Below are 17,331 nucleotides of genomic sequence, written 5' to 3'. Positions count from 1 at the left end.
AATAAAATAAAAAAGTTAATTATTAATAAAATAAAAATACGAAGCTTGCACTGCTTTTTACTCGCCGTCATAATTCAAATATATTATCTAGGTATTATTCAGATAATAATAATACGGCGCGGTATCCCCATTATCGACATACGTTAATCAATTTTTTCTGTATTTCATATCGCATGGTACATAAGCATATGATAAAGAAGTTACTTTTCTGGTAGTGTACACTACGTGAGGTAGTGTTTTCATTGGGTAGGCTTAAAAATGGTAGAGATTTTTTTTGGTAGTGTATATTATTGGTAGTGATTTATTCTGGTATAGATGTCATATGGTTGAGTTATTAATGGTAGGCATATTAATGGTAAAGATGCTAATGGTAGGCATTTTTGTGGGTGACCTGTATTGTGGTAGATATTTTTATGGTGGAGATTATTATGATTGAGTTTGTTACTGGGAGGGATGTAATCTGGTAGAGTTGCAATGTGAGAGAGTTCTTAAGTGTTAGAATTGTTGATTGATTGAGATTTTTGCGGGTAATGTTTAAAACTGGTATAGTTGTTGTGTGGTACAGTTACTTGTGGTAGGCCTGGTTGTGGTTCAGTTGTCGTAAGGTAGAGATTTTTCTGGTACACCTATTAATGTGCCATACTTATAAGTATTTATATAATTGTAACTATTTATTCATAATAAATATAATTAAAATAATTATTTATTCACAATAATAATTAGCTAACGCTTTTTCTTAAATTGAGGTTATTATTTACATAACACACTAATTTAGAATGAAATATTCGAGAATAATCGACATTATTATTTTCTTTTTGCTTTATATAGTGGGATAGAGATGCGGAATGACCGTCACATTTATTTTCGGTCAGGACACGGTCATAAGACCGTCACATAATTTAAAAAAAAATGTTGTGATGCTGGAATGACCGTCACGTTTCAAACGGTCACAAATTTCGTCATTCGCATCTATATATACGTTTTTGACAGAATTTTTTAATAAAGCATTTTTTTAGAATCGATGCAAAATTTACGGTCACATTAAGAACCTTCATGAATTTGATCATTTGCATCTATATAGGCGTTTGTGACGAAAATTTTCAATTATAATTTATTCTCAAATGAAAACTATCAAAGAAATCGATCATTGTATTACCGAAATTTACTGAGAGATTTCAGTTTTAGCTTGTACAGGTAATCATTTTAAAGACGAATAAAAATAATTTTTTCATGTACCATTTCAAAATTGTCTCTTAAAATAGCTTTCAACCATTAAATGATGCAATAAATATGAAATGACATAAATCATATTATTATTATCACAAAAGTTAATTTATTAGTTATTATTACATCTTTATTTTTAAGATTTTATATAGCTTCATATTTAAGGTTAATAACGATATCTTTGTTTTAAATAAATAATATTTTGTATCTTGTAGAGAATATTTGTATTTATTTTAATTATTTGAACCATTGCATAAAATATATTTTCATTTAGTTTTTAAGCATTAAATATTAGTATTGATATATTTACTAGATGGCAGTACTTTCGCTTGCTTGGTCCGTCATTTAACAAATGGTCATGTGACGGTCCTGTGACCGTCCGATGACCAAAAAAAATGTCAATGACGGGACCGCTCGCATCTCTATACTGGAACTTCGCAGCACATTTTTTTTCCTACAATTTACTGTCGGTAAGCAAGAAATGATATCTGTATCATTGAGATCTGTGTAATTTGACTGTCTGTGTCATCGAGAGATGGGTGATAGGTTTTCTGTATCTGTGTAACCTAGATTTGAATATTGAGGATCTGTATCATATCCCTGATAGCTAGAGTTTCTGGTCAGAAAGTTGATGTACATAAGTTGCGACCAACTTGACAACAAGCTGTCGACAACTTCCAGTTGTGTAACTGTTGACTACAAGTTGTCGGCAACAGTTACACGAGCTGAAAGTTGTCGACAAGTTTCTCGGAAAGTTGACGTCAACTTATGGAAATGCCAACTTTTGTGGCCAACTTGGCGACAGGTTGCGGCAGTAAGTTGTCGACAAGTTGCGGCCAACTTGGCTATCAGGGTGTCGGTATCGGAATCATCAATACATCTGTGTCATCGGGATCTGGTAAATCGACATCCCTCCTTCTAATTCAAGTAATAAATTTACGTCAAATTGTATAGGAAGTTATACAAAAATTGTCATCAAAAACGTAAAAGTCCAAAGTCGACGGACACTGGACGAAAAATTCAAGGAAACTTTTGCTAAAGCAAACTGTGCTATTAGAGAGTATTCTTGTATATTTATACAATATATAAATAGGATTGCAATCATAATTAAATCCTAGTTGAAAAAAAATCCGGAGTAAAAAACTGGCACTTATTTATTTTTTTTTTTTTTGTATTTTAAAGAACAATTGTTTTTCACGTTTTTATTATTATTTCACTTCTCGTAGATTGTGGTTGTGATCGTACATTGTGCTATGCATACGCGCTGGAGGGTACAGACTACAGATCCTCTATCGTACGTTCTTCCCAAATAACCACAATGTACCACGTGGTTTTTACAAAAGCGCACGCGTGACATGTATTTGTTGCTATAACCTCGAAAAAACATTAGAGTGAAATGATAAAATGGTTATGAAAATTCGTCAGAAGTAATAAGAAAAAATAATTAGTTTTTTAATTAGCGGCAAACCAAATTTTCCAACTAAAAAATTTTCTCCTAGCAAATTACGTTATAAATAATTGTTACTAAACCATTATTGATCAAATAAATTTTTATTTGAAAAGAAAAATATACTTGTGAAGCTCCAAATATATGCTAATGTTAATGATAAAAGTCTGTCTTAAAAAGCGAAAAATCGAAAAGGTAAATTTTAAGGTTGTGAAATACATACATTGTTGTAGTGATGTATTAGTATTTAAGTAAATAATTTTGTATTTCTATATATATATATATATATATATACATATATATATATATATATATATATATATATATATATATATATATATATATATATAAATATATATACATACACACATGTGAGTATATATACATTTATATACATACATACATATATATGTATATAAATACCAATGAACTGTGGGTAAAATTTGCAATCGACGTCTATATAACAGTTACGGATGAAATCTTAATCGTTCCATACATAAAATAAGACACTGTAATACACGTACAGTCACATGTTTCGGTAACTAAAATAAGTTAATATTGACTTCATAGTTCAGTAAATAGTTGATTTGTTTTTAATCAACTCAATTGTAAATGACAAAATAGTTGCAACGGTAAGTAATTGCTATCACTTAATAAATCAAATATAAGCTTATAGTTACATTTATGTATATATATATATATATATATATATATATCTATATATATATATATCTATATATATATATTATTCAATGTCTTTTTTAAATTACGTTTCATTATATGTGTATATAATTATATTATAAATATGATGAATAGTGAATAGGTAATATGGACACGTTTAAATGATTTTCAATTATAAGAATTTAATTGCAGGTAAGTTAACTAAAAAAAAAAGCTGCCTGGTTGCCATCAAAGACAACATGGATATTGATGAATACGAATCATTACCGACAACATCAGTTGGCGTAAACATGACTGCCGGTGCTTCTGCTGGAATCATGGAGCATTGTATTATGTATCCAGTTGATAGTGTTAAGGTAATGTGTATACAATAATTTACTCGTTAAAATAGGCTGGTAATTAATTTATTAAAAAAGATTTGATAGCTGAATATTATATTAGCGATGTAAAATACACATGCCATAATTATTTTTATAATTCATTATAAAATCTAACCAAAAAATGATAATAATTGCTGGTTACGTATTTCGCAATGTTTCATCATAATAAATGTCATGATGTGATTATATTTTGTTAAAAATAAATTTTGTTTTCCTAGTAACAACTATCAAAACATACCATCTCGTTTCAGATTGATTCAAACCTTAAATATTTTTTCATTATTTTCTAATCAAACTATTAACCAATCGGTAAATTTAAAGGATCTTGAGTTTTGCTCAAATTTAATTCTTTGTTTTAATTGGATTTTCATTTTATTATAATCAGGTATTTTATTGGACTTAACTTTTTCTATGTATCTTAAACAGATTTAATTTTTTCATATTCGCGAATAAATCAGATTAGTCAATCTGATTTTATAGAATTTCATTTTCTCTTCCACAAAATTGATACTATTTTTCCTCTTAATATTGTAATAGATTTATTCATCTCGATTAAATTTCTTCGAAAGTAACATAAAATTCTTTGCCAATCTGGAATCACCAAGATTCTCGGAAGTAATTGAATAAAGGAAATCATAAAGCATATAATATTACATGTATTGATTATATCAGATATTTGAGACATTATTAAAATAAAATTTTGAAGACATCAAAATAACAGCGTTGTCTTATCTGATTGAATTAATGATAATGCAAACTAATTAATATATAATATAAATATATCAGTGAATTCCATTTTTAAACTTTTCTTATCATCGTTAAATCCAATCACAATGAAAGTAAATATTGTTAGAGTGAATAATGTATTGATTTTTTTTATTATTGTTATTTTTTGCATTCGTGATAAATAAGTTTATAACTAACGATAGACCTAAGTTACTGTTTTCTTATGAAGTATGCATTACAATGTATATTATGTAACTGTTTCAACGAGCCGATGTGACGAGTTCTATTTATGATTCGCATGTTCTAAAATCTACGGATAAACTTTTTTATTTTTTTTTTTTATAACTTCGGTTCATCATGACGAAGATGATTTTTAAAAATTATTGATTTTTTTTGTCAAGGTCGCATACTAATTTATGCAAATAAAATTTTTATTTTCTGTATTAAAAATTTAATATAATGATTATTATTATTATTTTTTATTGTCATAGAAGCTATTTAGCACAATTTGTATACGTCATCGACAATAACTAGAAAACAATTTTTATTTGAAAGTTCATGCTCATTATAAATTATATTAAACACTCATATTATTACTGATACTATACTATTTTATAAAACTACACTGAGTTCTAATTGTAATGACATCGCATTATTTTTTTATTTTTTGTGCATTTTATGATTTATTCATTAATTCTGTTTTTTTTTTTTTTTTAAAGACAAGGATGCAACAGTTGACACCAGAACCAGGGGGAGGTGCCAATGCACGTACAGTCCTATTTAAAATGATACGTCAGGAAGGATTACGTAGATCATTTCGGGGAGTTAGTGTAATGGTGGCGGGAGCTGGACCTGCTCACGCGTTGTATTTTTCATGCTATGAATTAATTAAAAACCATATGGTTATAAAAACAAATTCACAAGTTAACTATCTAGTCTACGGAGCTGCTGGTGCTGTTTCGACTTTACTTCACGATGGTATTATGAATCCGGCCGAAGGTAATTATGACTTTTTTTTTTTCTTGTGTAGCATATATTTTTATCTATTTCCACACGAAAATTTCATAATATGTATAAATTTTTGCAGTTGTAAAACAACGATTACAAATGTATAATTCACCTTATAGAGATGTATTATCTTGCATACGCCATATATATAAAACCGAAGGAATATTTGCGTTTTATCGTAGCTATACTACACAATTAGCTATGAATGTACCTTTTCAAGGTTTACATTTTATAGCTTATGAATTCGGACAGTCTATTATGAACCCAGAACATACTTATAATCCAATAGCACATGTTGTTTCTGGTAAATTTATTATTATTAGTGCATCAGTAGTTACGGCCAAATTAATTTAATTTATTAATTGATTATTTTTTCATTCCATAAGGTGCTATGGCTGGAGCTTCTGCTGCAGCAGCAACAACGCCCTTAGACGTTTGTAAAACAGTCCTCAATACCCAACAAAGTGGAGTTAAAGCGCAAGGAATGGTTCATGCTATTAAAATAGTGTATAATTTTGCTGGTATACCAGGGTTTTTTCGAGGTCTTAGTGCAAGGATATTTTACCAAATACCAGCTACAGCAATTTGTTGGTCAACGTAAGTTTATAAATTTTGTTAAATACTATAGAGTTCCTGGAAAGTATTATGCTCTAGGGGCTTAAAATTTGTCGAAAAACTGAATCAAATTGACGTAGATAATTTTGGATACTATAGCGATGGCCTCGAGTGATTTTTATACACAGAAAAAAAATTTAACTTAAATCAAGAATTTGTTAATTAGATTTCTTTAGAAATCGGACTATTGCAATGGGTCTCATGAACGAATTATCAAAGAATTTTGCCACCATTTATCTTATTTTACCTAGTAGAGTCAAAAAATACCATCCACTCAAAAGTTTATAAATGTATGTATGTGTATATATATTAGGGTGCTTCGTTTCCGGTGAAAGTATTTTTTTTTGTTGCTCATCAAGCAAAATATTTTTTTTCATGCAAAAACAAAAATTCCTGCTAAGTTTGAGCTCTTAATTCCCATCCTAAGCACTTTCCATTTGATTTTCAAGATTTTCCATTTAAAATACACGTAAATTAAATTACTTTTTTTTTTTAACTTTCTAATACTCAGCTGCGTTTTATGATATCGACACGGTTTTGGTCGCTAATTGTAAGGCGTTTGGTGTTCTTCAATAGTGTCCATAGTAACTTAGCTATGATTCCAGCTGTTTCACTGATGTCCGCTAAGGAAGTCATTTTTCGTATCAAATTGACCTTTATTGGCTTGCAGAACGTAAACCAATGAATGCACACCAAAAAAGTTGATGGGAATTTTATAGGAAGGTTTATTCCGTTTAAAAACAGTCCTATAAGTCGCTAAAATCTATAGTTTCCGAGTTATAGCAATTTTTATAATTTAAAAAATATAATATTAAAAAAAAAGTTACAATTGATATTTTCATTACAATTGATACAATATATACATTTCTGGATAAAATTAAAGGATCAAAAAAAAAATTCTAAATTTTTGGGTGATTTTCAACAGGCCGTAACTTCGAGAGAAATGGTCGTACAAGGAAGAAAAAAAAAGGAAATCGCAGCTCCAAGTGTCTCCTTTTTGGATTAAAACTTCAAAAATTTTTAGCATCAGCGGTTTTTGAGTAATCTTAGAAAAACTAGCGACAAAAAATTTTCATTTTTTTTACTTTTTTTTTTTTGATCTACGGGCGTAGGAAATTTTTTTTTGCTTGACCACTATAAGGATCGGATCCCTTCATTATTCAGCTTTAATTTCATTTTTTATAGACCTTGATACGTCCACTTGTCGCCGAGATATCGGTCTTCAAATGGAAAAAGATCCTTTTGTCTTTGATTATCCATATCTCAGCAACCAATGATCGCACAAAAAGTGAATGGTGGGTTTCAAAAACTTAAATAAATTCCCTTGAATGATTAGCCATTGTTTTTTCGAAAAAAAAAAAAAAAAAAACAATTTTTTCCTTTCATCACATGAATTTGAAAATGCAACAAAAAAAGGGCTTTTGGTGGTTTTTTGGAAAATCAAGCGCTGGATCGAAAGTATTGTGGAAATAAATAATGTTTAGTGTGCATTTTACAGTTTAATATGCCCACAAAAACCCTACAGAGAACCAGATTAATCCAACCTGCCGTTTTTTTGTTTCACTCGATCGAATTTTTGAAAAAATTAAAGGATCACGTTTTTTGCTCTGAAAAGCTCATAATCTTTAACAAAATGAAAAAAAAAAAAAAATTCCGAGCTTCGTCCACATTTTTATTCCAATCAGCGCTCAAATTTTCAAAAAAAATGAAAAAATTTAAACAACTTTAAGAAATTTAAGAGACCAACGCCCAACCATTTTTAACACGTTTCCTTCGCTGCATTCCTTGGTCTCTTAAATTTCTTAAAATTGTTTAAAAAAAAAAATTTTTTTTTAAATTTCTTTTTTTTTTAAATTTCTTTATTTTTAAAAATTTTTTTATTTATTGAAAATTTGAGCTCTGTTTGGAATGAAAATGTAGACGAAGCTCGGAAAAAATTTTTTTTTCATTTTGTTAAAAATTATGAGCTTTTCAGAGCCAAAAACGTGATCCTTTAATTTTGTCAAAAATTCGATCGAGTGAAACAAAAAAACGGCTGGTTGGATTAATCTGGATCTTTGTAGGATTTTTGTGGGTTATAAAAATTTTTGAAGTTCTAATCCAAAAAGTAGACACTTGGAGCTGCGATTTCCTTTTTTTTTCTTCCTTGTACGACCATTTCTCTCGAAGTTACGGCCTGTTGAAAATCACCCAAAAATTTTGAATTTTTTTTTTATCCTTTAATTTTTTCCAGTAGTGTATATATATATATACACTACTGGTTTCAAAAAGAATTTTTTTTTCTTATGGTCTCAAAAGTTAATCTTAGGTATAAAAAAAATCCTCCTAAAAGAGCAGCTCGAAATTTCAATTCTACTAAGAGCTCAACGAATATTTATTTTCCCTGTAACAGGATAATTTCCAACCTTGTCAAATTTGGCCCCTTTATTAATTGATTTTAATAAGGGCGCCACTGGAAGATAAGACTCGGCCTTCCAGAACCGGAGATGTTAAATTTAGAAAATTTCAGGGTCGTTGAATTTTATAAGAGTGAGAAAGGATGAGGAAGTAAATTTATTACACAATACTTTTACTAACATAATTAACAATTTTATTCATCACAACCAATTTTACCCCCCCCCCCCCGGGTTTCACTTTACTTATAATTATTTTATTACTACGGAGTCCACCGGACTTTATTACATTAATTACTTAGTCCCCTGGACTATATAAATTATAATATTTAGTTGGCCACTGGCCTGATCCCCTGGATCTAATTAAAATTTTGTCCCCTGGACTTATTACTATAAAACGTGGCCACCGGCCTGATCCCCTGGATCTTAAATAAAATTTAGTCCCCTGGACTTATTATAATAACTTGGCCACCGGCCTGATCCCCTGGATCTATACTAAACAACTAGGCAACTTGCCAGATCCCCTGGATCTAATTATTTCAAAATTATTAATAAATAATTCCCCTGGAATTATTTCATATCACACACACACACACACACACACGCGCGCGCGCGTTTAATTAATCTATTTTCTGTCCACTGGACTTAATTCACACGCACTTTAAATTTTCTTCAAAATTTCTCACTAAAATTTTAAATTTACTTAATTTTAATTTCCTCTTTTGTATAATCATTTGTTTTAATTTATAATATTTCCCCAGTAAAATTTCCATCAAGTGATAGATTTCTTTCTTGAGTAACTGACGCTATCTCTCTCTGCTTCGCGCGTCTCAGTCTATCTCTCTCGATTTCGTGTCTTTCCTTCTTCGCGTTAAATTTTAGATTTTCTTTTAACAATTTTCGGACATCAACTTATTACTCTCAATTTTAATTAATTAAAATCTCAATCTTTTATCGCGATTTTCACAGCACTTGATTTTCAGTTTTGTAAATTTTATCTTATTAAATTACCGATTAATTTATTATATAACAAAGACTAAGTAACTATTATAATTTCTGGCCTCCTGCCGAGAAATTCTACTCCTTAATTTACAATTAATGATTAATAAATTCTGGCTTCCCTTGCCGAGAATTTGCTCTATTGAAGACGCAAAGTTGTTAATACTTCTGATAACTTTATTCTCGATGTTAGTTGATTTAATAATTCTGACTTACCTGCCGAGGATTAATTTACGCACAACACTTCGATATTAACATTAAACTTTACACTTATTCACCGGATGAAACTGTTGGCGTCTCTCTAGCTTCGCTTGGTCTTTCCTTGCTTTCCGGTCTTCTGCATAAGGCTCACGGCAGATGGACGTCCGTTAGGCTCGACCGACTCTCCCTGATTTTGCTGCTGTCCTGTTGTTATATATTTTCAGCTCGGCCATTTTCGGAAACTTCCGGAAAATGGTCTCCCCACTTAATTAATTTTGAAACAGAAGTCCGAGATTCTTCAATTAGCGCACCCGGCGACAAGTCGAAAAACTCTAACGGGTACTTATTTGGGGTTTCGGCTCGACCAGCCGTGAGAAACCACGATTTTCCTTGATAAATTAAATTTTACCCCGTTACATCCCATTCGAATTGCATGTAAAAAAAGTTTTTTTTTTGTTTTTGAAAAATAAAAGTATTAAAAGAATTTTTTTCGAAAATCGAAGTACATAATCTAGTAAGAAATTGAATTCTCTACAAAAAAGCTCTGGAGTGTTTTCTCCGGAGAACTAACAGAAAAAAGTTATGAAGCATTAAACTATATTAAATAGTATAACTTCATGTTTTCATTATATTAAACAGTTTTTTGATAGATATTTAGGTTTTTTCATCTGAGCTAATGTTATCTGTCAATTTTTTTTTTAACACATGGCAAAAATTTTCCTTACTTTCAAAGAGAACTTCAATTTAAAAATACAGAAAGAAAAAAAATTTTAATTATTAAAAAAAAAATATTTTTCTTTCGAAATTTATACGGAAAATAAGTAAGATCTCAGAAATTTTTTTAAAACACTTTACTGATTATACATAGTATATAGATTCACCGTATAAACATGTGCACGTAATAAAATCCAGAAATTATCTTTGCATTAAGTTTTTCAATTCACTTTCGTTTCAAGCTGTATAACTAAATTAAGCTTCATAACTTAATTCTAAAAAGTTTTTGCTTTCATTCAAAAAAATTCTCCGTTCAAACATTTTAATATCAGTTTAAGAAAATTTATTCTCTAATCAAAACTTATATTGATTTGAATGAAATTATTTCATTCTTTGACCTAATGCGCGATATTCTTGTCCCAAGTAGTAGAGGAGACCGTGGGAGATCGACCTTCACCCATCGGATAACCAGATGAGACATATTTTTTATCAAATATAATTTATTAACAAACATGCCTATGATGGCTTGGCTATCAAAAAGTGTTCATGGCTATTTTTAATTAAATTAATTTTAATCAATTTTTTTTCATCACCTTCACACTTTTGATAACCGAATGAATTTCATTTCAACTGATAGTTTTTAATACACAGAATATGCCTTCGTAGGCTTGTCTATTTATTTCTGTGCATGGCTACCTGCCAAGCAGATGTAAACAGGTAAGTCAATATAGGAAACTGTAGTGTTCTGATAACCAATCGAAATTGGTATCATAAGTAAGATATTTTAATTACAAAACTAATCGTAAGGGCTTGTCTGCAAAAAATCGTTCATGAAATATTATTGTCAGGCTATAAAATTTTAAAATTGGAGCTATTTGATAGGTGCGAGAGAGAAAGTAGAGCGACCGAGGTCCGTGTAATAGATCAAGACACAACATAGCAGCTGCACGCTACCTGACCGTTGAATGTATCCGTGTGCGCATGCTCGCATACATGTGAGTGACAGAGACAGCATTTATTTATCACAGTCGACAGTAATTTTAAACTCTAATTTATTATAACTCTAATTTAATTATATTAGAAATACTTACGGCTGTAAAATAATGAAAAATAAATTATTAAATATATTAATAATAAAAAAAAATTAATTCAACTAAATTTTTTTTCATTTTGCCGCTAAATTATAAAATTTTAAAATTATAAAAAAATTTATATTCATTATTTAAAATATATTATAGAGAATAATCTATATTCTTAAGAGAATAAGGAAGATTTTGGTCCCGCCATATTTACATGCTAAAATTAGTTAATGTTATTAAATTTTATATCGTTAAAAAGATCTTGACTTGAATTTGTGTCTTTTCATAGTTTAAACTCTTTTTTATTGACAAATATTGAGATAAAGCGATTTATCTATATCATTCGAATTACATTAAAATTACGCGGGAAAAAAAGACGGTCGTATTTATTTTCTTTATTTAAATTAATATTTTAATTTTCTGGCAAGGAATCTTTTTTTTCTGTGTACTTTATAAATTTCGTACCGATATTTAGGTAGTCACGTAGCGACTGCAGGTTGCTCGTTACAGAAAGCCAATTTTAAATGACATATTTTAAAAGAATTTTCTTTAAAGTCAATTTATCCTCTTTCGTTTCACACAAAAAACACTTTTTACTAATTTTTGACATCTTAATAAATATTATTTAGCACGTGTTGTTTTGTCACTAATAAATTATTTTCGACTCTACACGAGCATGCGCACTCGGACACATTCAACGGTCAGGTAGCGTGCAGCTGCTATGTTGTGTCTTGATCTATTACACGGACCTCGGTCGCTCTACTTTCTCTCTCGCACCTATCAAATAGCTCCAATTTAAAAATTTTATAGCCCGACAATAATATTTCATGAACGATTTTTTGCAGACAAGCCCTTACGATTAGTTTTGTAATTAAAATATCTTACTTATGATACCAATTTCGATTGGTTATCAGAACACTACAGTTTCCTATATTGACTTACCTGTTTACATCTGCTTGGCAGGTAGCCATGCACAGAAATAAATAGACAAGCCTACGAAGGCATATTCTGTGTTTTAAAAACTATCAGTTGAAATGAAATTCATTCGGTTATCAAAAGTGTGAAGGTGATGAAAAAAAAATTGATTAAAATTAATTTAATTAAAAATAGCCATGAACACTTTTTGATAGCCAAGCCATCATAGGCATGTTTGTTAATAAATTATATTTGATAAAAAATATGTCTCATCTGGTTATCCGATGGGTGAAGGTCGATCTCCCACCAGTTCTTAGACTAAAGTATTTCATTCTCTTGGTTTGATACACTATCAACTTGATTCAAAGCGGCACTTTATCATACTAACACATATGCTTTCTTTTTTAAATTAAAAAAATGACGTCAAAGTTACTAAATATTTTAGCGTTTGAATTTAATTTTTAACAACACTGACATTGGACGGGATAGAACTCGTGTTCTTAAATTAGAAATCTTATCAGCTATCCACTCGGCTGACATACGTCCAAGATATAAGAACCTAAAATTTTGTCTATCAGTACTACGATAACGATATAGATGTCTTTTTATTCTCTGTGGTTTGAATAGTCAAATGGAGATATTTAAAAACAAAAACCAAGAGACTGATTTTCTTAGACTTAGTTCTTACCACTTTTGCTCTAAGTCGGTAATACTTTTGGAATAAGAATTAGAGGTTCTTTAAATAAAAAAAAATTTTTTTTTAATTGAACAAAATTATACTTTGGCTAAAAATTGAATTTGATCAATCGATAAAATTTTTTTTCTTTATACTAATGTTCTTGGGTCAAGTAAATTCTTCTTGATTTAAGTTAGTTTTTTTCTGTGTAAATTTGTAACTCAATTCTCGCTTATTTATAAACCTATGATAAATTTTTAGTAGATTTTAACAGTAAAATTAAACAGTGATAACTTATTTCTATTTATTGCATCTAAAACTTTGTTTATTAAGTTTCAATTTTCACCGTGTAATTCATTACTTTAACGGGTTTTTAAGAAAAATTTGGATTAAATAAAGTCTAGTCATATACAGAGAGAATTTTATGCTATTATCTGCAATAGAAAATTTTTAATTTTAACTATCTAAAATAGTAATGGAATTTTTCAGTGTTTAGAATAATTGGTTTTACAATTAAAAATGATGACAGTAACAAATGATAGTGTTGACGATTACTATCGAAGATGCTAATTCTAACTATTAAACATTATATTTGTTACAACCGAAGATAGTTACTATTACCATTCAAAGTTGTAAAAATTCTTAAACAAGAAATAGGATAAATTTATCATAATTATAAATTTATGATATAAATTTAAATCCTTTATTTATATTCATAATATGCATATGTGTGTGCTCGCGTGTAAGAGTGGGTATATGTGTGTATATGTGGAGACGTATGTATGTGTGCGCACTAGTGTGTGCGTGTGTGTGTGAAATTGATCACTTACACAGTTTAAAAATTGTACTATAACTCGATGATAACTTTTACCATGAAACTCTCTCCAAATAAAGTTAGTCGGGCAGACCGAAGCTAGAAGTTTCAATATTAAAAAAATGACAAACATTTGTAAAAAGGATTTGTAAGGAACTTATCCTTAGAACTTTTAGCCCAGGTTCCCCCTAAATAAGAATTATGATAAAATATAAGAGTTTAATTAGTAAAAAAACAAAGTTACTCTCTTATATAGTTAAATTGGTTATAAAATTGCATTAATAAATTTTTGTCACATTTTGTAGTTTATATAGAAATTAAAAATTATTATAACAACTTTTGACGGTTAATTTTAGTGAATGAATAATGAGAAATCTCCTTTCATTTTCGCTGCCGAATGACCTAATGATAATAACTTTAATGGTAATAACTTATTGCAGGTATGAATTTTTCAAATACATCTTAGCACGTAAGCATGACGATATCTGTTTCAATGCAGAATCAGATAAATCAATAAATACTTCAATGCAGCAATTACCAATATCAAGGACTAATAACCCCACCAGTTTCTCTGGAACAGGTTTATTTCATAGTAAATCATCAGGACCTGTGTTACTTGATGTGACACGAAGCTAGATAGTTATTATATATCTTAATATTGATTGCCTGGTTTTGTGAAGAAAAAATGAAGGAAAGAAATTAACAGCTTACGACCGTTAAATTTTATATATCAAGAGAGTTTATTGATTAATATTTTGTTAAAAAAAAAAATTTAAGTAAAATCAAGGTGGATAAACATCACGCTAACAATAACAATAATAAGTTGTTACTAAAAATTAAAAAAAAAGAAAAAAAAATTTAATGTTAACTATCAATTGATGATTAAGAAAATGACTGATGAGCATGTGCAGGTCACTATCTCAAAAAATTATTATTATTATTATTAATGTTTTTTTAATTACAAATATATGATGCGTTTAAAACGAGCAAGTACTCCGTGAAAAAAAAAAAATGTGATTCGCCATTAAAAAAATTGAATTGAAAAAAAAGTTTTTGTTTTTATTTACCTAGAAAAAAAAACTAATTTGATAAATAATTACAAAGTACTGCGTGCTATTTGTTGAAATTCAACAATAAGTTAACATGCTAAAGTCAGTTATTACGAATGCTTTGAATTAATAATAATGTCAATAACGATGCTAAATTGATAGAAATACATAGATTTAGCCCTTAAGCCACACATAAAGTTCTGTATATTATTTTAGGTTGATTGAATATTGTTGATGTTTTTTTTTTATATATTTCGGTATGAGAAAATAATGTAAGCAATTTTTTCGTGATATGGTAATTTTTTTTTTTTGTTACAAAGTAGTTAAGCGTTTCAATCGCTGTGGCAAGCGAACCAATAACATTATAAAACAAATTAAAACTTAAATATGTAGGTTAATTAATATAGAGTAAATATTGTCTATAATTTTTTTCACATTTTATTTATTTACTGAATTATTTGAACAAGCGTGTTGAAAAATGACTCAATTCATCTGACTTACTTCTCGCACTTACTAACCTCCGCTGTCCGTCCTTTGCGCTCTCAGTGAACCTGGTCCATACTCATTGTTGTAAGTGAAAAAAATAAAGTTTCGCTTAGCATTCAATTTAAATATCTTAATAGTTCTAATTCTAATTGACAAACTCGTTACTTGAAAGAATAATATTATACATGTTTGGGCTTTATTAAAATAAAATCAAGTACTTTGTTTTTTTTTTTTTAATACTTTACAATTTAGCAAAAAAAGAATCGAAACAATATTTGGTCCAAGAAACTTTAAATAAACTGTATTCTGTTTATTATTGTATATTATTGAAAGCGTAAAGGACGAACTGTGAAGGTAAATAAGTGCGAGAAGGACGTTACGCGAGTTGCGTCATTTTGAACTTGCTTGCTTAAAGAACTCAGTAAATAAACAAAATGTGAAAAAAATTATAAAGACACCGTTTATTCCATGTGAATCTCACAATATTCAATCGACCTAAAATGTCATGCAGAGCTTTACGTGTGGCCCAAGGATTAACTAACATATGTACATGTAAAAAATGATTATTGCTACTTTACAATATTATTATTTTTCATTTTATTGTACGTAATAATTTTGTAAATATCTATTAGTTATTAGTTTAATTAATGAGACCTCAATGCTAAAATTTGATTTAAATTGCATTTTTTTTTTATTAATTATGATTGGAAATCTCACAAAAAAAAAACTATAAAGTCGATCTTAAACCGTACAAACTGAAGTCATATGTGGATTTCACAGAATTACACTGTTGGGTAAAATTTGATATTAGTATTATTAACTGACAATAACTTATTATTTATACAAAGTGAAAAAAATATTCCTTAGATATAAAATTAATTTTAAATTAATGAAGCTATTAAAAAAAATGCAATTGTTGCTTTTACACGATAGAGCCAAATTTTATTCAACTAGTAGAAGTGGTGCCCAGTATCACTTTTTATCAATATTATAAGAAACTTTTAATTGAAGTTTTTTTTTTTTTCATTTGATTTTAAACGTAAAAATTGATTTTTATTTTTCATATCAAAACAAAAAATATGGATCAAATTTTTGTTATCAATATTGCTTCTGTAAGGCTGTGATAACTGTCATTCTGATGAATGATATTGACTTTGAGAGGAAGTAATATCATAAAAAAATAAAAGATCAGATAAATGTACACTGTTAAAGATTATTTTGATCACAGAAAGTTTTAATACAAAAATGTGAAAATTTCTTCTTTCTTTTTTATTATAGTATTCCTCCAGTGTTAATCTGTGAAACAAAATCGAATTATATATATATATATATATGATAGTTTAATTTGTGACGTACTGTTACGTATTCAAGCTTCTCCACTGTAAATTACCGTGTATTTCCGCTGAAAACTACGATTATCTTTACAAACAAAGAAACAGTAAATAACAGACAAAGAGGTTATTACAATACCTTAGGATGTATCAATAGTGTAAATAAAAAATAATAAATAATTGTATAGATTACCAGTGAAAAATTGTCTGCTTACTTTTATTTATTTGGGTTCGTAGGAAGTGAGATAAACAACTCCAGGAAAATGAGAAAGGTAATTATTTTAAATTATGAGGTGTTTTAAGCATTAGATAACACAATCTACACTGATTGAACTAATTTAAAATATTCTTGTGATTCTTCGACATTATTGAGCTCTAAGGACTCAAACGTATTAATAGACATAGATATTGGAACTCTTTGAGCTCAAAAATAAACTGAACAACACTTGAACTTTTGAATTGTCTCAGTCAATTTTTTAGAAATTTTTTTTTTTTAATTTTTTTTTTTTCTGAAAATAATTCTTTTTTTTTTCTGAAAATAATTTACTTTATTATTATTAAAAACGATTTATATTTCATGAAATTGAATACTT

General features: G+C 28.7%; 1 protein-coding gene across 3 annotated transcripts; it reads left to right on the top strand.

Annotated features, from left to right (window-relative positions):
• The first annotated feature begins 2,467 nt into the window (after positions 1-2,467).
• Positions 2,468-17,120, top strand: LOC103572684 (mitoferrin-1). 3 transcript variants are annotated; one of them, XM_008551413.3, is made up of 7 exons: positions 2,468-2,866; positions 3,139-3,303; positions 3,532-3,708; positions 5,178-5,457; positions 5,546-5,770; positions 5,853-6,063; positions 14,313-17,120. In XM_008551413.3, the coding sequence occupies exons 3-7, from the start codon at positions 3,592-3,594 to the stop codon at positions 14,506-14,508; spliced, it is 1,029 nt and encodes a 342-aa protein (XP_008549635.1). In that variant the 5' UTR covers positions 2,468-2,866; positions 3,139-3,303; positions 3,532-3,591; the 3' UTR covers positions 14,509-17,120. The 3 variants fall into 3 exon arrangements, with proteins under 3 accessions (XP_008549635.1, XP_008549634.1, XP_008549636.1); XM_008551412.3 differs by having other exon boundaries at positions 3,545-3,708; positions 14,313-17,119; XM_008551414.3 differs by lacking the exon at positions 3,139-3,303 and having other exon boundaries at positions 3,545-3,708.
• Positions 17,121-17,331: the final 211 nt, after the last annotated feature.

This window comes from Microplitis demolitor, chromosome 10 (assembly GCF_026212275.2).
Source record: "Microplitis demolitor isolate Queensland-Clemson2020A chromosome 10, iyMicDemo2.1a, whole genome shotgun sequence".
Classification (NCBI taxonomy): Eukaryota; Metazoa; Arthropoda; class Insecta; order Hymenoptera; family Braconidae; genus Microplitis; species Microplitis demolitor.
This window is presented reverse-complemented; position numbering and strand designations above follow the sequence as displayed.

Bases quoted from the DNA above. Each gene is read 5' to 3' on its own strand.
- LOC103572684 (XM_008551414.3), top strand. From the start codon at position 3,592: ATGGATATTGATGAATACGAATCATTACCGACAACATCAGTTGGCGTA. The intron at 5,771-5,852 runs GTAAATTTATTA...TCATTCCATAAG, and splicing joins AATAGCACATGTTGTTTCTG to GTGCTATGGCTGGAGCTTCT. The intron at 6,064-14,312 runs GTAAGTTTATAA...AACTTATTGCAG, and splicing joins ACAGCAATTTGTTGGTCAAC to GTATGAATTTTTCAAATACA.